The 25,464-nt window shown below is 41.9% G+C and overlaps 1 protein-coding gene across 5 annotated transcripts in view; it reads right to left on the bottom strand.

The window, feature by feature from the left end:
* The window catches only part of lrp8 (low density lipoprotein receptor-related protein 8, apolipoprotein e receptor), a 179,551-nt gene that overhangs the window by 23,965 nt on the left and 130,122 nt on the right, over nt 1-25,464 (bottom strand). For all 5 annotated transcript variants that reach the window (XM_052073346.1, XM_052073342.1, XM_052073343.1 and 2 more), the window contains exons 10-14: nt 20,301-20,472; nt 11,342-11,566; nt 10,312-10,430; nt 8,586-8,725; nt 4,844-4,985 (exon numbers count right to left, since the gene is read on the bottom strand). In XM_052073346.1, the coding sequence (XP_051929306.1) occupies nt 4,844-4,985; nt 8,586-8,725; nt 10,312-10,430; nt 11,342-11,566; nt 20,301-20,472 (798 nt within the window). The remainder of the gene's footprint in view (nt 1-4,843; nt 4,986-8,585; nt 8,726-10,311; nt 10,431-11,341; nt 11,567-20,300; nt 20,473-25,464) is intronic.

Raw genomic sequence — 25,464 nt, 5'->3', positions numbered from 1 at the left:
AACACTCAAAATTGATGGTTGTTCATCTTTGTGTGCCCTGCGATTGGCTGGCAACAGGTTCAGGGTGTCCCCCGCCTACTGCCCGAAGACAGCTAGGATAGGCCCCAGCACCCGCCGCGACCCTTGTGAGGATAAGCGGCTCGGAAAATGAATTAATAAATGAATATAGCTATCTATCTATCTATATACACACACTCACATACATATCTGTAGAAAATGATCTTCCAGATGGTGCCGTAGTTGGCAGCCGTCGGGCAAGAGTTCTTCACGAGCTTTGCTTTTTGTTGTTTTTGTCTATTGTTTTGTCAGATGGTTTTTGTTGTCCTTTGTGTGGACACGATGTAGATTGTTTTCAGTGTTTTGGCCGTCGAAGGAGAAGAATCTGTGCATGATGATTTTGATTTTGACGGGGAACAACGGTGCTATTTGACTGTCGCCGTTGGACAGCCCCAGGGTGCTTGTGTTTTTTGCACCTGTAATGTGCAGCATTTTTCAAAGCATTATTCAGCGGAGATGTCTGCGCCGTTGGACAGTCTGCTTTGGAGCAGATGGATGGCTTGTGGAGTTGAGGATGAGGAGAGCAGAGCATTGGCGTGGAGCGCGGATGCGTATTTAGAACTGCAGCTGATTCACATGGGACGGGAGGTGTGAACCGAACCGATCTCTTTTTTCGTCAATGGATGCTACAGCTTTGTGTTTACTTTCAAACTGAGCTTGTAGCAGATGTGTGCACATTTTAAGCATGAAAAGTATGATTCACTGGTGAAAGGACACTTTGATTCTCTCCTCTTTCATCTATAGCTGCTTTCAACAACAAATCATATGTATGCAGGAAGTGGTTACGATTGCACGACTGTCCGTGTCTTATGTTATGTGTTGTGTTACATCAATGTTATTTTCTGTTAACTGCAATGTAAAGCACTCTCTTATAGCTGCAACTGTTGTGAAAGCACCATATTAATAAAGATGTATTGTATTGTAGATTATAATTCCAGTGGGATCCCCGAGGCTCCATTCGAGTCATTATTTTCTTCCCTTTACAATCAATTACCTGATTTCATGGCTGATGCTATTGCAGACATATTAAAGAGATACAATAAACAACTTGATTTGTGCTTTTGTTTGTGTCGCAGTGTATTTACAGTGGTGAAAAATAGCCATTGTGGCACCTTCCTCTCTGTGACATGACAACACAATCATGTAATTAAGAGCCCTTTATACTTAAAATGCTTCCACTTCAAAAACAGTTTTCACCAATAAACTGGCAGAATGTCAATTATGTATTTTGTGAAATGCTGATCATTGGTTGATATATATATATAAAATAATCCTCATCTCACCCCTCGGGTGGTGTCCGTCCCTCATTTAGCTCGGGTCCTCTACCAGAGGCCAGGAAGCTTGAGGGTTCTGCGCAGTATCCTTGCTGTTCCCAGCACTGCACATTTCTGGACTGAGATGTCCGATGTTGTTCCCGGGATCTGTTCCAACCACTCATCTAGTTTGGGGGTCACTGCCACGAGTGCTCCGACCACCACAGGCACGACTGTCACCTTTACCTTCCAAGCTCTCTCCAGCTCCTCTCTGAGCCCTTGGTATTTCTCGAGTTTCTCATGTTCCTTCTTCCTGATGTTTCCATCAGGAAGAAGGATCCGCATGGGCGAGATGCGATATATATATATATATATATATGCAAACTCAAGGCCTGGGGGCCAAATCCGGCTGCCACATCATTTTATGCGCCCCCACCGGAAGAAAATCATATGTGTCAACTTGCATGATCCTTGCTAAAAAATGTACTGACATACCAAATATGTCATGTGTAATAATATATGTTGAGATATATATATGTTGTTACCCATAAAGTAATAATGCTATAATGCGATTAAACATTTTTGCGGTTTCACTGTCATCCTCCGAGGGAAGACGAATTTCAAAAGTGGCCCGTGATAAAAGTGAGTATGACACCCCTGATATTTATAATTAAAACTTGTTTTTGTTTTACTTGAGTGCTCCAATATGACACAATGGAGGACACCACATCATTCAACAATCTCTTGTGAACAAAAGGGTGAATGAACCATCTTAATTTATTCAGAGCACACTGCAGGAAGGTTTTCTTCAAAGTGTATATCATTTTGGCCTGATTTTTTAGCAAGTTAATTTTTGGCCTCTCATGTCACACTCATGGACCACACTTTCAGAGAACCACTAAAATGTTATATTTCAACATTTCTGCATCCCAGCATTTGATGAAGGGAGACAGGATGCTAAAAATCCAGTAGAGCGGAGAAAATGCTATGTAAAAGTATGAAAGAAGATGGAAACAGAATTAAAAATTGAAGACCATTCCTACTTTTGAGTTTCGGTCAGCACATTCACCATTAAAGCGGAAGCGGAATCACCAACAACTTAGAGTGCACGGGTGAACGTGAAGTAACCTTGAAATAATTCATCTGTGGGTTTTTTGCATGTTGTCACTGAAAGCATACGGTTCAACTTTAGCAGCCAGTATTAGAAATTCTCCCAAACTATGATCAAAAGAGTAGACTGTCTAAATTAATTAATTGACGTAAAATACAATTGTTATACATAGCATACTCACATCACAACCGGAACTTCAGTGGTGTCATTTTTAAAAAAATAAACAAATAACAGAGATCATGATTACTGCTCAAGTTCTACTTGTGTATCCAATCCATACAGATTAATATGATTTACATTTACAAAATACATTTTCTGATTAAGGTAGACAATTTTGATTTCATAAAACCCACAAATCAGTGGATTAGTGTACATGAATAGCTGCTGTTGTGACCTGTGTGTTAATGATTTGCTTTCTGTTTAGCTGAAGGACTCTGAATTGTCTGACTGAGACTGTCTGTGTCTTCTTTACTTGCCAGTTTCTAGGCTGAGTTCTACGATTTTACTCTGAATAAAAGGGAGTGGATTAGACAGTGGAAATAAAAAGTCTACACACCCCTTCAAATCTCAGGTTCTTGGAATTAAAAACAAACAAGCAGCAAGAGAAATCATTTAGAAATGATCTATCTTGGTCTCATACTTGTACATCACAAAAACGTGGCATTTGAAGTGCCTGATTTTATTTAGTTTTTACATCCGCAGCAACTAAATTCATGCATAGCCTGGATTTTTTAAAAAATCCCTTAGCCTTAGGCTGACAAATGCAAGATGGAACTCAATGAGCCGATTGCTTGATTAAGTTGAAAGTGTGCTGTTAAAACTTTTTACACTCAAACACTGAAATATTCACATCACCAAGCCAAGACTCAAAAATGAAGTTCCTTATGTCATGTGGAGAGACACCAGAAATAGGTCAGGTTGTGGTTGTTTCTGCTTCTTACATGTTGTTCTAGGGAGCGGTTCATCAGAGAATTCATATGAAATCATGGGAGGAAGCAACATCAGTCATGCATTAAGAAAGCTTTGCACACTGTTTCCATGCGCAATATTTCAGCAAAGTCGCCATTCCCATTTTTTAGACATCTTCATCAAACTGCAAGGTGCAGGGGAAATGGTGGAATGGAGCTTGGTAAATTATTGAAATGGTATTACCACATGCTACAGAGATTGCAAAGCTTCCGTATCCTTACACCGCTCCTTGTTGACTCCCCAAAATTAAAATGTGAAAGCCAAGCAGGATGAAAAACAACAAAATATAATTTTAAAAAGTCATAAAGACAGCATTCATTGGAGCCAACTGATTTATTTGTATGTACATATGAAGATGAAACAGTATGTGGCACTGTTTCAATCATGATTTCACAAATGACGTGAATACATTTGCGATGAAGTGAAAAAGAGGAAGGGACTGTGTTGTCTTCGATGAACTGTATTTTCTCAGCAATTCAGGAGTGTGTTTAGGCTATGTTCACATTGCAGGGTGTGATCCCAAATTGCCGGAATCATCTTTTTCTTCGTTTTATGTACTTGTTCACATTACAAAAACAGACGTGACTTCTAAAGTGAATGCAACACATACGTGATCTGACAGCAATGGGCATAAAGCACACGTCAAGTGATGTGCACCCAAAAAATTACGTCATGTGGCGCAGTGCTTACGTAGGTAAATATGGTCCCGTATGTCGGTGCTCATTTCATCTTCTCATTATCGCAAGAGTAGCGAAGAGGGAAGAGGTAGAAATATTTTGGGGGATATGAGGCAATGCTCCTCGATCTCCTCATTTAACGGAGACATCTGATAAACATGACATCACTGCTGAGCATAATACATGAACAAACCATCTGCGTGGCTGAATTAATTTCACCACAAATGCCTCTTTTATGCTTCATTTTGTCACACGTCATTTCACTCAATATATCTGATCATGAGCGTGTGCCACGTTTTTGTGCATAAGTGAGTCCCCAGGTTTTTTATAGGTTACAAAAGAGCGAGCAGGTTTGATGACATAACTACCGGTAAGTTTATTTCGCTGGGACGTTAAAGGTTGAGAGGAGAAGCTAATGGTGGATCTCAATCAACTTCCCAGCTTCTCCCACCTCTAAATACAACCGCTATAATCCGGCAAAAACAGAAATGAGATGAGCCCCCTCTGTAAGCTTCCACAGAATGCTTGTGGCAGCATCGAGCAGTGTTTGACTTCTTAGACAGCAGGCCACTCATTACATGAAACAAAGTTCGTTCGACACTGTCAGATTCGATCGCAAACCGAGATACCTTGATAATTAAAATATCGTTACATCCCCATTTATACAACATCTTGCTTTGATTGAAATAATACCTGCTGTGTAAACAAGACAGCACCACATCCTTTATGCATTAATTTGTTTGTATCCATGCATTCGCGTGTGCAGAGTGGCCTACCCTTTGGCTGCCTCTGCTCATGGAACACCACCAGATCCAGCGGATTGTTGAGATGCTCTGCTACTTTCGCCACATCGTTCCCTGTCAGGCGGTTGGCGCTATAGATGGCTTCATCCTCCAAGTCGGTCCAGTAGATACGATCCTGGAGAGAAGAATTACCAGATTTGAAGCAAACAATTATTCATCCCCAAACAAAGACACATGACATGCCTAACATGTGTGATTCTGATATTTTACTTTACTTAATTTCACTTTGACAAAACGGAGTCAAGATAATTAAAGAATAAGACCTTTTTGAAACTGAAATAATTCGCACTTCATTGTCATAGAAACGATCGATAAAGGAAACATTTCAAGTAATTACAGACTCTGTCATTGATGGTTGATAAAATGCTCTAGTGGAGTTTCAGTGCATTTTCCCAAACCATGTTGAACACCCAACACAATCTACAATTACAGCGGACATGCTTGTGACAATGGGGTGAGCAAACTATATTTCACCACCACTTTTGCCACCACTGTATGCGCGAGTTACAAAATCAGTGAATGTTGTTGTGTTATTTGGATGTGGATGTCAAGGCAGTCTGGTTTATGGGGGTTGAGTTTGGGTTTGATGCGATTGGCTGGCAACCAGTTCAGGGTGTACCACGCCTACTGCCCGATTACAGCTGAAATAGGCTCCAGCACGCCCGTGAGGATATGCGGTTTGGAAAAGTAGATGGATGGATGGACTTTGGGTCGAGCATTTTTTTTTTCTGGGGGGTGGGGGGGTCATAAAGTTAATTTATAAAATAATAGATTTTTCTAGTGACAAATTTTCAATTCCTCAAACAAACACAAATAGCTATTTTAAGAAATCATACTATTCTGAGACTCTCCCTTGATATACTTGATGCAATCTTTCAATTATTTGTAGGAATATATGTCTGTCAGAAGTGTGAGCGCGGATGGTTGTTCGTCTCTGTGTGCCCTGCGATCTGCTGGCAACCGATTTAGGGTATCCCCCACCTACTGCCCGAAGACAACTGGGATAGGCTCCAGCACCCCCGCGACCTTAGTGAGGATAACACGGTTCGGAAAATGAATGAATGAATGAATGTCTGTCAGAAATCAATCATAATTGTAGGCAAGTAATGTTAAAGGGCCTGGTGATAATCAAATATCTGTTTGGTAATGTCGATGAAATGGAAAGATTTAGTGTCTCCTCCCTACAGTCTGTCAACTTGTACTTGCATTCCGCCCTTCATTTCATATAAAAACTCTCCCACTGTGTTTAATCTGTAATGGCATTCCTGTCACCAATTGACTTGATGCACATGTTTTGTGTGTCATTGAATCCAAGTGGAGTATGTCACAGTGGTATAGTCAAGGCTCTATTTGTTCAGGATATTGGTTCATTTAACCTTTCTGAGTTGCATCGAAATTCTGCCATTCAGATATCCTCGACTCACATGACAGTATGCTGACACAGAGAAATAAACCACGGTGCGAAGAAGACTCCGATTTATTAATTCACTGGTTTTGTCTGTGACTGAGCTGAATTTTCTCCTCTTTCTCATTTATCAAGATGGGAAACTGTCACAATCCCTTAGCTTGAAATCTAGACATACAGTCAATATGTGCAGGTCAAAGCATCTCATCAGATCAATGTAACATTTCAAGCAATGGATGGTCGGTCAAGAGTTTTACACATGAACAAACGCGGAGTCGACTGAGACGTCCATTCTATCAGTTAAGCTCTGTTCGCGCTTGCTGCAGGCATGCGAGTTCAGCTCTATGGTTGTAAATGTTCCAACCAACCTTGATGATTGTCCTGGTTTTTCCCCAATGGAACCTTTGAACAAAACTGGACATCTGTCTGCAAGTTTACGTTTTCCTTGTATTTCTCTATGGCCAATGATCCAAGAAATGTTCTACGTTTATGGAATGTTGGTATCAACCAGTATATTTAAATCACTCTTTGACTATAGGGCTGTTTGCATGAGAATTAACTAGCACTATGTCTTTATATTAAAAGAGTGGGCACTGTGAGAAAACACTGCTGAATTTACATGACAAAAAATGACTATGAAAAAAAATCCTGAATATTTTCATAGAATTCACATGGTTCTTTCCCAAGATATTTGCAAAATACCTGTTGTTGGAATAAATGTAATTCTGTTGTCCCATATTTACTCTGTGTGTAACTTTATAACCTGTTCCAGAGGGATCTAGCAAATACCTCATTTACAATGGGGTAGGTTGATTATGGTAGACTTGTCGGATCGGGAGAGCTCAGGGTGCTCCTATTCTGGCTTTTAAGATAACATCCTTTTGTTAACTTTATGGCTTGTGATCAAAGTGACTGCTGCTTGTGAGAAGATAACATCAACCACAGGACACAATGTGAGGGACATTCACAGCTGTGTTCGCGGATCACCGACCTCCAGCAGAAGCCGTCTGTTCACCTCAGAAATTGAATTGTGTATTCTCATTGAAAGTCTCCTCAACTGAAACTGTTGTGAAATGTGCAAATACTCCCCACACCCTTCAGAAGACTGTGTATCAGGGACATCCTTCCAATAAATGCAAGGACACTAACACGGTCTCTTCAGAGTTGCCCCGAACCTGTAACGGCTTACATGGCGGAGCCCGCTGGAGAGCTGCTCCGAGATTGTGAACCGAGACATGTTTTAGCGCACTCTCTCTTGCAAGAAAGACAACCATGCCTGACTCCTAAGTCTTTCTGTTCATGTTATATTCTCAGCGTCAGATTATCTGAAAAAACATGGAGCCCTCAAAAATTCTCCAGTGAAAAAAATGGTAATTTAAGGGTCGCATTTAAAGAAAAACAAAAACCTCACTGTGACATGTAGCACAATTGATTTCTATTCCCAATTTTTCTCCTGACTGTGCACCTGTTATTTGAGGTGGCCAAAATTGTATTGTGTGGAAGAGGCAAAAAAATGTGCCGCTGCTTCTGACACTGCCTATTACAAAACAAGCAGATCTTTCATCTTCTTTCCTGTCTCACTGTGAAAGGCCCGACAGCCATTTAGGACTTGTACATCTTTTCTTGAGACGAATATAATTGAACAGCAAAAACCTGGTTTAAGGCAGCTGACTTAGATCACAGCTTCCACTGCAACTCAGAAGAAAAATGGATGCTTTCAGATCTTTGCGGTCAATTTCATGCACATTTTACCAATCTTACAAATTAAGATAATTTGCTGTTTTTTTTTCTTCGCCTGGATTACATGTTTGAAAATGCTGAATGGAAAAAAAAAACAGATAACACTCAACCAAGGGAATTTATGGTCTTCGGTCGATTGGAACAGGAACTGCTTGCTGGAGGATACGTAATTTAGTTTATATGTTAAGCAGAACAGATCACAGAAAAAAAGGCATTGCAGGTGATCAATCTTCAGACAAGAACTTGCTTGCCTGCAACAAACACACACCCACCCACACACTTGCACCGACAAACACACTTACACACTCATCTGGACATGATGAATGCCACCGCTTTTCTTCTCATCTTCACAGTGTGCGCAGCAAAACGAGGAATGAAGAAAGGACTTCCCACTGATCACATTGCAGCCCCTCCATCTTCACCCTGCTCTACACTGGATCTCGTCCACACTTTCTACGTCGATAATGGATTGGCTTTTTCAGACTGACCACCCAGGAGATTGGATTTTTTTTTTTTTTTTAATGAACGCATACGCCTATTTTAACATGTATATTTGTGATTCTTCTATACCTGAAAAACAGTGAGGGCAAAGGGGTGTCCCAGGTGGCGATGAGAAGACAGCAACACTCTGCGGTTGTCCCCATTAAAATCCACACTGGTCAGCAGGTGCAGCTTGGAATCCACCCAGTAGAGACGCCTATTGGACAAATCTGGGGGAGCAAGGGGTAAAATGGAGAGATTATCCAAGGAGAAAAAGACAAAAAAGAGTGAGAAAAGGGAAAAAAACAGAGGGTGAGAGGTTTATGAATGCTGAGGCTTAGTAGCTACACCATCAATCTTGCGTGTCATGAGAGCTGAGACCCATGCGCTGAGAAAACACAGATGTGATCGTAATAATGCAGTTTGACCTCTCTACAAGGGGGGATATTCGTACACTACACAAGGAAACTGATTAGGTGTGCTGCATTTGCTATGTTTACTCTCCAGATTTCCATTTTCAGACCTATTTACTTTGTTTACTGTCGGGCTTTGGTAAACTGGATATTTAAGAGAACTGTTTCTATTTGACAGAATAATCTAAAAGTGCCTGCACTTGCTCAAAGGGATTTAACAGGCAATTTAAGGGACCATAATTGCCACATACTTGAGGTGAAGTGAACATACATTTTCTCAGCCAAAACATTGCGCGCACATGCATTTCTCTGTAACAGTACGAGAATATCATTACATTTACATCATTAGAGGACATAAAGTTTCAAAACTGCTATTATGTTTCTTAAATGAACAAAACATAATAATAAATGTCAAAAAGCCAATCGCTGGGCACACAGAGACGAGTGTGAGCATGGATGGTTGTTCGTCTGTGTGTGCCCTGCGATTGGCTGGCAACTGGTTGTCCCCCGCCTAATGCCCGAAGATGGTTGGAATAGGCTTCAGCACCCTCCGTGAGCCTTGTGAGGATAAAGCGGATCGGAAAATGGATGGATAGATGGAGAAAAGCTAAACACTTTGCACGCTTTTCAGTGTGATTCCGTTTAGATATCATGACACTGCAAAGTATATATACTATCGGAAGGCATTTAAAAATCAATATCGAATTGAGAGTATCCATCAAAAATGAGATTATCGTTGGAAAGGCAGACTTTTTGACCAACTTTTATTGTTCTTGGCATTTGTGTAGGTCTTCATAATGTTGTGGGTGACAGGGTATACGGTGCACAAAAACGTTTCTGGGGCACCTCATATGTTCACTTTTCTGATGGAAATCAGTGACTGCAAAAACACAAAACAGCTCTCTTCCATGAGCTATGGTACACATCAACAACTCTTCTCTTCTCTGCTCTGAAAAATAATTACCGATCGTTTTCATTCGCGTGTACCGCGCGTGACCTTGCAATTCCACAGAGTATGGCAACTCTATGACTCTGTTTCTCCACAGGCAAGAGCAGCGGCGAAAATAAATAAATAAATAAATACATCTTAAAAAGGGTTGCTGCTTCACAGGGAGTTGAAAGCGATAATGGGAGGTATCGACAGAACGAAGCGTATGGCTTATTAATTCAACAGCCCATATTTGTCGGCTTGATAGATGAGAGCCAGACACAAAGTGAGCTGCAGAAATAACAGTGGCTCAGGGGGTGCAGGGCAGCTATTGTTTTCTTCTTCTGCTGCCACTGAACCTCTCATGGCGCTGACAGCATCCCTCACTCCGCTGTCTAAGATTGATTGATTATCTTTCCTTGCATCACAATTTTCAAAACTCTCTTTCCTGTTCATATTTTACGTTATGATTTACCTAAGGTTATTCCGTTGGGCCATTCAATGTGCTCAGATACCAGAACCTGTCGATCCACTCCGTTCATCCCAGCTTTTTCTATCTTGGCCTGATCTCCCCAGTCGGACCAGTACATGAATCTGTCAAAAGAAACAAAGACACATTGGATATTAGTTTTCTGGGAGTACACCAAATGTATTTGTTGTCCCTGAAAAATGTTGTTTGGCTAAAGAAACAACCATTTGGAAAAACATTCCATCAGGCAGCTTTTAACACTAATTATAATACACTTATATTGCCCGATTAGCATTGACTGCACAGAGGGAGACACCAACACAATAACATATCCTGTAGTTCGATAAGTCATGGAGTAAAATTGTGCCATGCCCATGTCTGTGTCCTTTTGTTTGTTTGTATTGAACAACGATAAACTCTATAGCACAGTTTTTTTCACTTTTCTCCACTTGAATCAGTTGTTCTCCTATGTAAATATATGGGATACGTCATTCAGAGGACAGAACTTGTTTTCATTTACATATATTTTATCGTACTGAGTCATGGAAAATGTGTATGGGCAAGTGTCAAGTCTACAAATTATAAATATTGTGTAATTTATTGCTTTAAAAGACTGAGGTGATGCCATTTTTGTTTCTTGTTATGATGCTGACATTTTTTTGACCATTGAGACATGGCTGTAAGTCGAATTCCACAACTGTGTCTTGAATTTGTGCATGCTTGATTTAAAGAAACTATATATTCACATGTTATATAATATGGGCAGAGATGAGCAATACAGTTTGTTCTTCAAGACTTTTGTGAGACAGTCAATGAAAGTAGGTCACAGTCACTATCAGAGAAAAAGATGTACTGTATATACTTTTCAGAGTATATGAAATATGCTTTTCTTCAAATTACTAATCTTGGTGCAATACTGTAATGGTAAGCCCTTCTCATCAAAAGTGAATTGCAAATCTGTCTGGTCCTGCGCACTTATTGTACATCTTTTCCAAACCCCATTCAACTCATTCGATCTCTAATTTCACCTCCTTACCCTTGATGCGGGTCGACCGCGATGGCCCTTGGCTCACTCAGCTCTGTGACGATGAGCATTTTTCTCTTGCTGCCATCCCCCGTGGCCACAGAGATGCTCTTGTTGCCCGAGTCGGTCCAGTAGATGTTCTTGTGAACCCAGTCAACAGCCAGGCCCTCGGGAGAATGGAGCGCCTCGAGGAGCGTGAGTTGCTGTGAAGAGTCATTGGCTTTGTTGATGTAAGCACTGGTGGATGGAAGAGAACATATACGGTCGTAAATCCCACACACTATAAACCAAAAACTTGCGTGATGTTGTTGGTCTTGAAGCGAAACACGACTCAGTGTGGGTAACGGATGAGAGGGAATGTGAAGTTTTTGCAGATAAGATGTCAAGGACAATCAAACCTAACACCTCTCTCACAACCTCATTCTACGCACCAAAACAGTCACTCAGAGACAGAATGAATATGTCTCGTTCCATCCGCACCTTACAAATCAACCAGATTCCGCCTCTGTTATTGTGTGTCTTTTCAATTTTTTTTTTAATCTCGCTTCTTGCCTTCGACATGTTCTTTGCCTAATACGTTTGCCTTCTATCCTCGACCCTTTCACTCCCGACAAGCCATCAGACAAAGTGCATTATTTTCCTCTCTGCGTGTCAAATAAGGCATTACAAGACATCCTTGTTTAAGGATTGGCAAATGCAAAATTTACACCCCTCTGACATGTGCTTGCAAATAGAAGAATGGAAAAAGGATGCATTCATGGTGAAATTTCGTGGAGGTTGATTTTTGAATAAATGACTCAGATACAAGTGTTTTTTGAGTGAGTGGGGGGGGGGGGTAGCCAATACCTGCTTTTCAATGCAAGACCTTAATTGGGTTTTCAACACTTTTGCGGTTCAAAATTCTTTTTTTTTGGGCCCAATGTATTTATAATACGAATCAGTTATACAGACAATCTTGCGATTCACGGGTCGGGCCGATTCCTACCCCCTCCAAAAAGGCAGTGGTCCACTATACACAAAAAGAGTACTGACTGAGTACTTCTAGGAACCCACTAGACTTCATTTCATTTAGTGCACCCCAAAAAAGAGTAGATCATAGAATGTGATCAAAGCTTTTTTAAAAAACAAATAGGATTTGGATTCCCAAGCAAGACAAACAAGGCTTTTCATGCCTCGTATTTATTTTTATTGCCGCAACCCATCATTTTGACTATTGCGTATTTTTTTGTGCGCGCCAATGTGTGGGACCATGAATGAGTGTGTGCATGTGTGCACGTAAATGTGTGAGAAACCAGGTGAAAGTAATGGGAAGGGCCTTTTAGTCTTGCAAATGAACCATATGGTCTTTCTCTCAATTTCACTGCCTCAATAAACGTGATCATTATTCATAGGCATGCACACAAGAAAACACACACACACAGTACAGTATCACTACTAATGTGTGTGTGAGAGAGAGAGAAAGAGAGAGAGAGAGAGAGAGAGAGAGAGAGAGAGAGAGAGAGAGAGAGAGAGAGAGAGAGAGAGAGAGAGAGGACAAATAGCTCCAGCATTAACTCTCACAAGGTGACAAAATTCCTTAAGTGTGGCAAACATGGTCACACACACACACGTAGCAGTTTGGCATGTTGAACAAATGAAATAGAGCTGTTTCATTTGTTTGGCAGCAGGTTCAGTTGGGAGTGCGGTTTTACCCCCCAATAACCCCTATGAACTCAAATGCACACGCACGCACGCACACACACGCACTTTAATTCAGATTTTAATTTCTGCATTCCCTGGCAGGTTTTATTCATGTCACGTGAATAGCGGAGCTGAATGTTGGGCACTAACCCAATATGTGGAAACTATGCAACAAAAATTCTAAACTTGGACAGCCACAAACGATTATTTTGCAAGTCGACTAGTCTTTAATAGTGGTTGCAAGTAGTTGATGAATTGGATTGTGTAAATCGCAGCATATTCCTCCGGCAAGCAAATCATCATGATCTTATGGCCCAAATGCCATATGCCCCTTGAAGGCAGGAGACATCTACAACAGGCTGGATTCTGACTTTCGAGGACCATATTTGGGCAGCCTTGCTTTGACCCTATACCAGTATTTCTATCATGTTTACAAATAATGGTGCAACTTAAACTAAAGGCAGTACTGTAGCCTTAACATTTGTATCTGTAAATGTTGATTGCCTTTTAAGATTGACCCAACAACTACGAGAACTGGGCAAATTAGCAGCGTTTTGCTGGTCCATCAGTGACCTGGGCACCCGGCCATCATTTTCATTTCATATTTTTATCAAGCTAAACCAAACTCTAACCGTCAGTGTGTCATGTTATTTTCACCACACTTTCGTCATTACTTCCATCAGTAAATTTCACCAGTCCGACGGTCTGTCTATTGTCAGTCCGTCAGCCCACAACGCACCACCAAATCCACCAGATGAAAATTTCCAATTTATAGACTGCAATACATGTATCGGTGTACCTACATCATATGGTATTTTGTCAAAGAGCTATGCACACACATTTAGTTCACTGTTTCGGTTGATAGAATGTTGCCAGCCCTGTCCTTGACTAAGTAACAGCGCTGGCGGGGGCCGGCTTTCCCTTTGTGAAGAGGTTGAAGAGCTGCCGCAGATTGTTGTTCTGGAAAGCTGCCTCCATGACTGATGCCTGATTTCTCCAGAAGGTTTCTCTGTCATGTCGAAGGGACATGTTCCGCTGGGTGTTAAGGAGCCGATACAGAACCATGTACCCGCGCAACAAAGTGTCTTATCTTTTATTTACGATGTCCAGCGTATCTTGGGATATCCAAGGCTTCTTCGGAGCAGGTCTTATTCGCCCGATGGTCTCTATGGAAGCCTCGATTACGTCAGCTGGTCAGTGTGTTGAATCGGTTGGATGGAGCATTGGTATGATTCCATGATGGCTGAGTCTTGTAGCCAAGAGGAATCTAGCCTGGTGGAGGCAGTTTTTGGTACCCCTGCCTGGAGCTTAAGTTGCATGTCTGCTATAAGCAGGCGGTGATCTGTATTGACAAGCTGTGCACCTCTGTACACACTGCAGTTGATGATTGATTTTTTCCATCGTCGGTAAACAAGGATGTGGTCAATTGCTTTCTTTGTTTTTCCGTCAGGGCTGTACAAGGTCCAGTGATGGATCTCCTTACAGGGAAACCATGTATCGGAAATGCAGACGTTGGTGTCTCAGCATAGATTGTATAGTCGCTGGCCATTATCGTTGGTGGAGTTGTCGGTGAAAACTTTACCTGTTACAACCGGGAGGGTGTGGTCACGGGTGGAGATTGTGGCGTTGGCATGGGTGAGGACAATGACGATGTCGTGGGGAGGGGCTGCCTGGATGACATCTTGTACCTGGTCGTAAAAAATAGTCCCTTGTCTCATCTGGGCTGATGTCTGTTGGGCTCATCTTCCCATGTTGGTGGAGGAACTGGATGGAGAGCAGTCTGTTGCTGACTGGCTTCCATCTGATGATGGAATTCCTCCGGTATAGCAGAATAGCTAGGGTTGCACCGTGGAGGCCTCTCCCATCATTCAGGCCACTCCACAGAAAAAGATGGTCGCAGGCAGTTCTTTCTACAGTTTGGCGCCAGCGTGATTCACAAAGGCCAGCAAGGGTGATATTATACCTGGAGAGTTCATGGGACAGTAGTGTTGGATAGTCAGGGCGCAGAAGTTTTTGGAAGTTCCACCAGGCAATGCGGGTTTTATAGCATAGGTCCAAATGTCGTTGGTCAGGTGCAGGGAGGGGTCTGTTACCAGGAAGGACCGTCCGGTCAAATCTAGTTGCTTTAGTGGATTTCATAACTACTTCTTTTCACAATGCTGGGTAGTTGGCACTGCGATGGCTAGTCAGCTGGTGGGGCTGCCACCTTGCAGCACACTGACGGGCTGCGAAGCCCTGACATGAATCAGGGGCGGAACTGCTCATTTGTGCCATCCTAGTGTTGTAAGCCCCCCAAGATGACAGGCTCCCCAATGCACTGAGCCCGGCAGGCACTCGGGAGGTTTAAGCTGTCACACCTCGACAAGGTTACACAGTTCCATTTGGGTGAGGCCCTCAGGGACAACTTTTCACCCGCATCCTACTCACCCGAGCTCTACCTGCAACCAGAAGCAGACGCCGCCCAACAACAAGCTGGATTCACGCCCAACCGTTCCACCATCGAACACATCTCTGCTCTTCGACTCCTGATAGAAAAGGCTCTGGAGTTCAGAAAGCACCGGCACTTATTCTATGTTTTTATTGACCTCAAGCCTGCTTTTTACAAAGTGCACCGTGGGTCCCTCTGGAATATCTTAAAATCCCTCGGAGTCACGGCAAAAATCACCACACTCTTTAAACAACTGTACCAGGGTGCGTGTGAATGTCCAAGACTCCGAGTGGTTCCCCATCAACAGCGGGGTAAGGCAGAGATGTGTTGCCGCTCCAAAGCTCTTTAACTGTGTCATTGACCTCCTGATGTCAAGAGTCTGTGAGCAGATTCCTGGAGTGCCACTCGCCAACTGCATTCTAACTGATGGATGTTGGTTATGGACCTTGTATTTGATGGCACCCCTGTCCATTTTGTCTCCACCTGTAAATATCTCGGCTCGACAGTGACCAAAAAATGAGACCTCAAAACAGAGGTCGATCATCACCATGCCCTTGCTGCCTCGGTCATGCAGTCCTAGTGGAGACTGCGGTGGCGCCACCGGTACATATCCCGGCAACAAAGCTCAGTCTACAATGCCTCAGTCATCTCCGTCCTCCTCTACGGCTCTGAAACCTGGCCAATGAATAAGACTTTTGCTGCCCGGCTTGATGGCTTTGACTCCAGGGCCCTCAGGAGGATTGAAGGTATCTCGTGGACCGAGCACATCACAAATCAGGCTCTAAGAGACAAAACCAAACAGCCACCAGCCTCCCGTCTCGCAGCAATACGGCGAGTGCGATGGTATGGTCATGACATCCGCCTGCCTCAGGAACACCCAACCAGCACCATCTTGGCCTTCAATCCCCAGCAAGCTGGCTGGAGACGACCCAGAGGTGCCCCCCGCACTCACTGGCTGGACGTAATAGCCCTGGACCTTGGGGCCTGCATTGTGACCCTGAAACAAGGTCAACATCTTGCCCACAACAGACCCAGATGAAGATACCTGGTTGCAGTGGTTGGCTCTACGCATCATGAAATGCAAGAGGACTGAAGAAAAAGAAAGAACATAATCCAAGTATCATGACAATAAAGTGATGTAACTTGACTACTCTTGATTACTTTCGATGGCTGTTTGAAAGTGCTCAAGAAATATAGTTGAGTTGAGTTTTGCATTACTCCGAGACCAAATATGTTTCAAAAATTCAAACGAACAAAACAAATCAAGATGATGACCACTTTTCTGGTATTTTGGCTGTTTAATGTGAATGGTTTTGGAATGCTGGAGGGATCCTGAACACCCGCCATTCAAATCCAACGCCTCATGTAGCATGCTGCAGAGATGAATGGATGAAATGCGCTATATAAATGAAGCTGCCTTGCCTTGGGGAATGAGCTAGAGACAACTACTGATTGTTTGACAAACAATCAAGACTACTGATGTGACAAAAGTAACAGATTGCATTTACATCCTTTTCTTGCCATGTTATTTGTGAAATTCATGAGTAAAGTGAGACTGACTCTGCCACACCCCACATAGCAGACATAAGGCAGATTCAGGTTTATTTAACTTTACCACTAGTTGGCTTTGAGTTCTTGAGCTAACTGTACCAATTGTGCTGCATCTTATATTTTCTCTTCCCAAATTAACAAATAGGGAACTCATGATTCTCATTCTGAGAATCAATTCATTCGCTTTTTTTTAAAAATGCACTTTATATGAGCTTCTTTCCCATGTAGAACGAATGCCAGTCTTACTTTCCCCAAAAAATGAAAGCAACGATGAGCACTTGAAGAAGGGCTATATAAGAGATATTGCAGAAAGACACTTTCACTTTTAATATTCCCTTGTATGCCCCCAAGGCTAGGAGGGTATATTCGAGTCAGCGTGTTTTTATAGTGTTACAACCGAGTAAAATTTGTTTTCAGCAGAAATACAAACGAACGCTCACAAAACATCGGTTTGGAACATTCCACAGTCCACTCCTGAAAATGGATGATTTTGTAAGTATGGCAATTCTGTTACATTAAAACTCGATCATGCAAAGTGAAAGCCATATATAGACAACACCCACAAACACCTTCAGCTTTGCTGGGCCTGAGCTCATCTGAGACGTACTGATGAAAAGTGCAAAAGTGTGCTGTGGTCTGATGAGCCCACTTTTCAAATGTTCGATGGAAATCATGGACACCGTGACGTATGGGCCAAAGAGGAAAAAGGACCATCTGTATTGTTATCAAGGCAAAGTTTAACAGCGAGGTACATACATGTTTTGGAGCAACACATACAAACATCCAAGCAACAACTATTTCAGGGACGTCCCTGCTTATCTCATCAACACATTGCCAAGTCACATTCTGTGCAGATTTCAACTGTGTCTTCGTCGTAAGAGTGTGAATACCAGAGTGTCCTGTCAGCAGTCCAGGCCTCTCTGCCATTGAAAATGTGTGGCGGATTACGAAGTCCAAAATATGACAATGGAGACCCCAGACTGTTGAGCAAATGAATTTGTCCATCAAGCAAGAATGAAAAAGACTTCCACCTTCAATTAGTGTCTTCATGTCCCAAACACGTTAGCGCGTCGACCTCACAGTGCAGAAGTACTGGGTTCAACTCCAGTTCCAGCCTCCCATTGTGGAATTTGCATGTTCTCCTCGGACCTGCGTGGGTTTTCTCTGGGTATTCCGGTTTCCTCACACATTCCAAAAAACATGCATGGTAGGTTAATGGGACACTCTAAAGCCCTCTTCCTGAACTGGCGGACCGCGATCCACGACCGGACCGCCGACCTCCTCTGTCCGGACCACCGACCTCCTCTGTCCGGACCCTCGGCAAATTGTATAAAATAATACATTATAAAGTGATTTTTACGTTATACATTTTCTATTTTTGGACTATAATCTGTGCATTACCGCGATCGCTTGTTAAAATTATCCGTTGTATTATTTGCGTGCATGAACAGATGTATTGCAAAGGACGCAGCAGCGCGACTCTGTGTGTGTACAATGTTTGACGAACTGGAGACGCGGGCATGTCGGCGATAACGATGCGCTGATTGGCTCCTCTGAACTTAAGGTGTGCCCATACATCAGCGTCAGGCATTCAAAATGCATGATTGTGTCAGGAAACAGACGCATGCGCGACGCCACAGTGTGCTCACAACTTCAGCCAAGGAGAGCCGCACACAGACAATTAGACAAAACGAATCGCGGGAGGTTTCGATTGTGTGCAGTTCTGCTGCCGTCTACTTTGCAGCTGTTTAATAGCAGAACACCGCAACATGGTAAATGAACATCCCAATGGCGTCCTCAAATAATATTTGCATGCCTCAGACATTGCATTCACCTTTAGTGGAAGATCAGCACTGCACATTCCTGTCTCCCTTGTGTCAGTATTTAAAATGGTTCTTAACTCCTCTTCTGATATATTTTTCAATGATTTCAGAGGGGATGTGAAAAGGGGAATTGTACAAATGAAAATAATATTTCTGTTTTCATTTTTAGTATTTATTTTGGTAAAATGAGTATTTTGATTTGCTTTTGTTAAATTAAGGGAAAAAAAGACAACTACTGTTTAACAAAGTTAAAGTAAAAAATGTCTTATTTCCCTAAAAGGGCTATTTCTATTATTAAGCAGGCACAACTTAACAAGATAAAAGAGTTCCTCTGCCTCAACACAATACCTCTCATTATTTGCTGTGTACTGGCAAAGTGAATAATTGTTATTTTCATGCACCCCATTATTGGTTGGTTGTGAGGAGTGTTGATTTGTATAAGCTTGGCTTGACCATACTAAATGGGCATATAGCCCTGCTCCCCATGATCACCGTGCATGGGACCGGACCTTGGTCTTATAAAAAAAAAGTGGACCGACAGCATTTCTAGTTGAGGACCACTGCTCTAAAGTGTCCCTAGGTGTCAGTGTGAGCATGTTTTGTTGTTTGTCTCTGTGTGCCCTGCGATTGACTGGCAACCCGTTCAGGGTGTCCCCTGCCTACTGCCCAAAGATTGCTGGGATAGGCTCCAGCACCCCCCCCCCCCTGACCCGAGTGAGGATTAAGCGGTTCAGAAAATGGATGGATGGATATTACAGGTATCAAATTCAAAATGAGGGAATGCGTGCAAAAAAACAAGTTGATTAATTTGAACATGAAATATATTGTCTCTGTAGCATTTTCAATTAAACATATGCCATATGCCTTCACTGTAAGGCACACCTAGGACCATTCAATTTTCTCAGAAGCTGACAGCGCACCTCATAATCGGATGCTCCCCAGATATGGATCAATATTCTGATTTCTTGGACACAGTATTTTAAATGCTCTGTAAAGCGCTATCTTCATAAAGCTGTATTGTATTGTATTATCTTTTGTATTGTATTGTATTACCTTTAGGGTAGCTCCAACTAGTAGATACATAATGCATCCGCGGCCACTATTGTAGCTTCTATTCAAAGTGCCTTATAATGCGGTAGGCCCTATATATGAAAACAGTTTTAAAATAGGCTATTCATTGAAGATGCACCTTATACTCTAAAGTGCCTTCTAGTGCGGAAAATATGGTAATTAGGATTTACACACCATTGTATTCCGTTTTTATTTAGCTTTTACACAATGTCTAATTTTCATTAGTATTAGAGTTTGTCCAGCGAAACTCCAATCTGTACTGAAGAGTCAACACCAGTATTGCTGACAACAGTACACACGTGCATTGGCTTTCATGTCGCTTATAAGGGATCCTGATGTGCAATCACAGGGGTTAAAAAAAGAATCTTGTAGATGAGGACGAGTACAGTGTGATGATTAGATTAGGGTTTCTGCATACCTGTATATTTTGCGATGATATAAATCACTCCAGAACATCTTATTGGTGGCCACATCGACATCCAGCGCCACAGCATTCTTCAGCGTAGGAACGACTTGGGTATATTCACTTTTCAGGAGATCAATACGACGGATCTCATGTCGGTTAGTGAACATCAAATAGGGACTCTTTCCTGAGGAAATACAAACAGCACGAGCAGACAGTCATGTATTACATTAGCAATTAAAGACAGAATGGCAGAGGAGTATAGTAGAGACCTACTGTAATAGCAACATACAGTAAGGCAAAATTTAACACAATGTATACTAATGGACACCTGTACCCCCCATTGTTTTTTTCGACATTGTCAGAAAATAATTTGATCTCAAGAAATAGGAAGCGCTATGAGCAAGGTAAATTTTTTTTCACCATTTCAGTAAATTTATGCTGATGCCACTGTTATCGAACTTGATTCTGAAATATTAATTGAATCAGATAAAAAGTATTTCGCTTGCTTGGTTGCCATATTTTGACCTTAAACATACAGCAGGTGAATTTAATTTAGTGACTATTAATAATATAAATAAACCTTCAAAGACGTCTTTTTTTTTCTTGAGACTGAAAATAGGGGCTTTTGGCACCTCCCAGAGCTGCGCACTTAATCATGCAATTCCCGTATTTTCCACACTATCGGGCGCTTTGGAGTATAAGGCGTACTTTCAATCAATTCAATGATTTTACAACTGTTTTCATATATAGGACACAACACATGATACGAAATAGAATAGAAGCTACAATAGTGACTGCGGTTGCGTTATGAAGCCACTAGATGGAGCTACGCTAAACAGAAATAAAATACAATACAATACAGCTTTATTTATATCGAGCTATCCCATCCGCTGGAGCTGTAACAACGTGCTTTACAGAGCATTTGACAGAAAAAAACATACAGTAATAATTTGACAGAAAATAAGGTAGATAAAAAAGTAAAAAGAAAGAAATCAGTCTTCATTCAACACAGTTATTATGTTCAAGGGAGTAGGATGAAGTAAAAAAACTTATCTAGTCCTACCCCGTTATGTGTTTATATCTACTAAAACATTTTTATATCAATCAGAAAAGAAAAAGTAAGAAGAAGTCTCCATTAAGGCTCATACTTTACCCTTAACCGTGATATTTTCACAACTTTTGGTTTGTATCGGGATTATATACATCCTCACCCTGGCACTCTTGTGTCAATTTTCTCTTGTATTCATAATGGATATGTCAATACCTTTCTCTATTTATCAACTTAGTTCTGATTTATCATTATATTTAATGTTTAGAATTTATCATTTTAACTCTGATTGATGTAGGTTGTTTGTACTATTTTTTTGAATTTGTTTTTGAAATCAGCAAGCGATTTACTCATTTTTAGGTCCGTTTCGAGATTATTCCACATATTAACACCTTTGCTCGATACACTTCTTTGCTTGATGTTTGTTCTTGTTTTGAGTTTTTTGAATAAGTTGGTACCTCTTAATTCATAGTTGCTTACTCGAATTTCGAAAAACTTCTGAATGTTTTGGCAGAGCAGGTTATTGTGTGCTTTGTACATTAATTGGGCGATTTTAAAGTCAACCAGGTCATAAAATTTCATCGTATTTAATTTGATAAATAGTGGATTTGTGGGGTCCGTATATTTTGATCTATTAATAATTCGAATTGCTTTTTTTTGTAGTTTGAGAATAGGGAGTGTGTTTGTTTTGTAGGCATTTCCCCATATTTCCACACAGTAGGTCATGTATGGTAATAATAATGAAGTGTATAATGTGTACAAAGATCTCTTATTTAGCACTTCCTTGGTTTTGTAGAGGATCCCTACGGTCTTGGCTATTTTTCTTTTTACGTTATCGATATGTGGTTTCCAACATAGTTTTGAGTCTATTACTAATCCGAGAAACTTGGTTTCATACGCTCTTTCTATTTCAATTGAGTTTACCATAATTTTAGCTTGGTGTTTGATTGGTCTTGTGCCAAAAACAATTTACTTCGATTTTTTCAGGTTAAGTGACAATTTATTTCTGTCGAACCAGTTTTTTAATTTGTTTAATTCGTTTTCTACGGTTGTCAGGAGCTGTTTCAGATTTATTCCAGAACAGTAGAAAGTTGTATCATCAGCAAATAGGACACATTTAAATAGTTTTGAGACCTTGCAGATATCATTTATATATAAGATGAATAGTTTTGGACCAAGCACTGACCCCTGAGGAACTCCGTGAGTGATTTTCAGTTGATTCGTTTTTTTATTGTTGAGTTGCACGTACTGATATCTGTTTTCTAAATAACTTTTTATCCATTTATAAGCTACACCTCTAATGCCATATCTTTCTAGTTTTTTCAATAATATACTGTGATCTATTGTGTCAAAAGCTTTTTTTAGATCTAGGAAAACCCCAACAGTAAATTCTTTGTTGTCTATATTAGTGGCTATTGCTTCCACAAACTCCATAACTGCCATTGAGGTGGTCCGTTTTTCCCTGAAGCCATATTGATTCTCACTTAACACCGCATGCTTGTCTGCGAGAAAATAGTTTTTCTAATACTTTTGAAAATTGTGGTAGTAGTGATATCGGTCTATAATTTGTAAACAGATGCTTTTCTCCACTTTTATAGATTGGAATAACTTTAGCAATTTTCATTTTTGATGGAAAGATACCAGCTTTGAATGACAGGTTGCATATGTGCGTGAAAGGTCGCACTACATATTCTATAATCTGCTTGATTATTGTCATATGAATATTAAAGCAATCAGTTGACTTTTTATTTTTAAAAGTTTTTATAATATTTGATACTTCTTCTTGTTTTACTGCAGTAAGGAACATCGTGGAGGAGTTTTTTTCTACGTATCTATCTATTTCAAACAGGTTTGTTGGATCAGGAATTTGTTTTGCTAGGTTACTGCCGATGTTGACAAAATACTCATTAAATTCATTTGCTATTTCTGCAGTTTTTTCCAAAATAGTATTTTTGCCTTTGATCAAATACTCTGGATAATCCATTTTTTAGGACTATTTCTGATTACTTGGTTTTTTACAAGAAGTATTTTCCATATTTCTTGTGTGTTACCCTTATTCTGCTCTAATAGTGCATGATAATGATCTCTTTTACTGGTTCTTATAATATTTACTAGTTTATTTTTATAGGTCTTACATTGTTTTTCTGCTTCTTCAGTTCTGAATTTTAAAAAGAATTTATATAAATTGTTTTTCTTTTTACATGCGTTTTCTATGCCTTTCGTTATCCATGGCTTACTTGGGTCTTTATACTTTTTGGAGACTAGTTAATGGAAAATGTTTATCATATAAGGAGATTATGGTAGACTGAAATACTTCAAACGCTGTATTTGGGTCTTCGTTTGAGTAGACCTCGGTCCAGTTTTGTTTTTCTAGGTCTTGCTTAAAGACATCGATGGAACGTTGGGTTCTTAGTCTTATTTCTGTTATACGAGTTGTTGATTTAGCTTTTCTATCGAAATAATTATGAAAAACTGCAAAAACAGGCAGGTGGTCACTTATGTCATTAATGAGAAGTCCACTTTCCATTTTATGATCAATCTTATTTATAAATATCCATCCATCCATGCATCCATCATCTACCGCTTATCCGGGGCCGGGTCGCGGGGGCAACAGCTTTAGCAGGGAAGCCCAGACTTCCCTCTCCCTAGCTACTTCTTCCAGCTCTCCCCGGGGGATCCCGAGTCGTTCCCAGGCAAGCTGGGTGACATAGTCTCTCCAGCGTGTCCTGGGTCTTCCTCGGGGTCTCCTCCCGGTGGGACATGACCGGAACACCTCACCGGGGAGGCGCTCAGGAGGCATCCGAATCAGATGCCCAAGCCACCTCATCTGGCTCCTCTCGATGTGGAGGAGAAGCGGCTCGACTCTGAGCCCCTCCCGGATGACTGAGCTTCTCACCTTATCTCTAAGGGAGAGCCCGGACACCCTGCGGAGAAAACTCATTTCAGCCGCTTGTATCCGGGATCTCGTTCTTTCGGTCACGACCCATAGCTCGTGACCATAGGTGAGGGTTGGGACGTAGATCGACCGGTAAATTGAGAGCTTCGCCTTTTGGCTCAGCTCCTTCTTCACCACGACAGACCGATACAACGTCCGCATCACAGCAGACGCTGCACCGATCCGCCTGTCGATCTCCCGTTCCCTCCTACCCCCACTCGTGAACAAGACCCCAAGATACTTGAACTCCTCCACTTGGGGTAAGATCTCCTCCCCGACCCGGAGGGGGCACTCCACCCTTTTCCGACTGAAGACCATGGTTTCAGATTTGGAGGTGCTGATTTTCATCCCAACCGCTTCACACTCGGCTGCGAAACGCTCCAGTGAGAGTTGGAGAGCCCCGTTTGAAGGAGCCAACAGCACCACATCATCTGCAAAAAGCAGGGATGCAATACTGAGGCCCCCAAAACGGACCCCCTCAACGCTTCGGCTGCGCCTAGAAATTCTGTCCATAAAGGTTATGAACAGAATCGGCGACAAAGGGCAGCCTTGGCGGAGTCCTACCTCCACTGGAAACGATTCCGACTTACTGCCGGTAATGCGAACCAAACTCTGACATCGGTGGTATAGTGACCGAACAGCCCGTATCAGGGGGTTCGGTACCCCATACCCACGAAGCACCCCGCAAAGAACTCCCCGAGGGACACGGTCAAACGCCTTCTCCAAGTCCACAAAACACATGTAGACTGGTTGGGCGAATTCCCACATACCCTCAAGGACCCTGCTAAGGGTGTAGAGCTGGTCCACTGTTCCACGGCCGGGACGAAAACCACACTGCTCCTCCTCAATCTGAGGCTCGACTTCCTGACGGACCCTCCTCTCCAGCACCCCTGAATAGACCTTACCAGGGAGGCTGAGGAGTGTGATCCCTCTGTAGTTGGAACACACCCTCCGGTCCCCCTTTTTAAAAAGAGGGACTACCACCCCGGTCTGCCACTCCAGAGGACAGCCCCACAACATCCAGAGCCTTGAGGAACTCCGGGCGGATCTCATCCACCCCTGGGGCCTTGCCACCGAGGAGCTTTTTAACCACATCGGTGACTTCAACCACAGAGATAGGAGAGCCCACCTCAGAGTCCCAAGGCTCTGCTTCCTCCAAGGAAGGCGTGTTGGTGGAGTTGAGGAGGTCTTCG

This window comes from Hippocampus zosterae, chromosome 8 (assembly GCF_025434085.1).
Source record: "Hippocampus zosterae strain Florida chromosome 8, ASM2543408v3, whole genome shotgun sequence".
Lineage (NCBI taxonomy): Eukaryota > Metazoa > Chordata > Actinopteri > Syngnathiformes > Syngnathidae > Hippocampus > Hippocampus zosterae.
The sequence above is the reverse complement of the archived record's forward strand: the minus strand, read 5'-3'. Positions and strand labels throughout refer to the sequence as shown.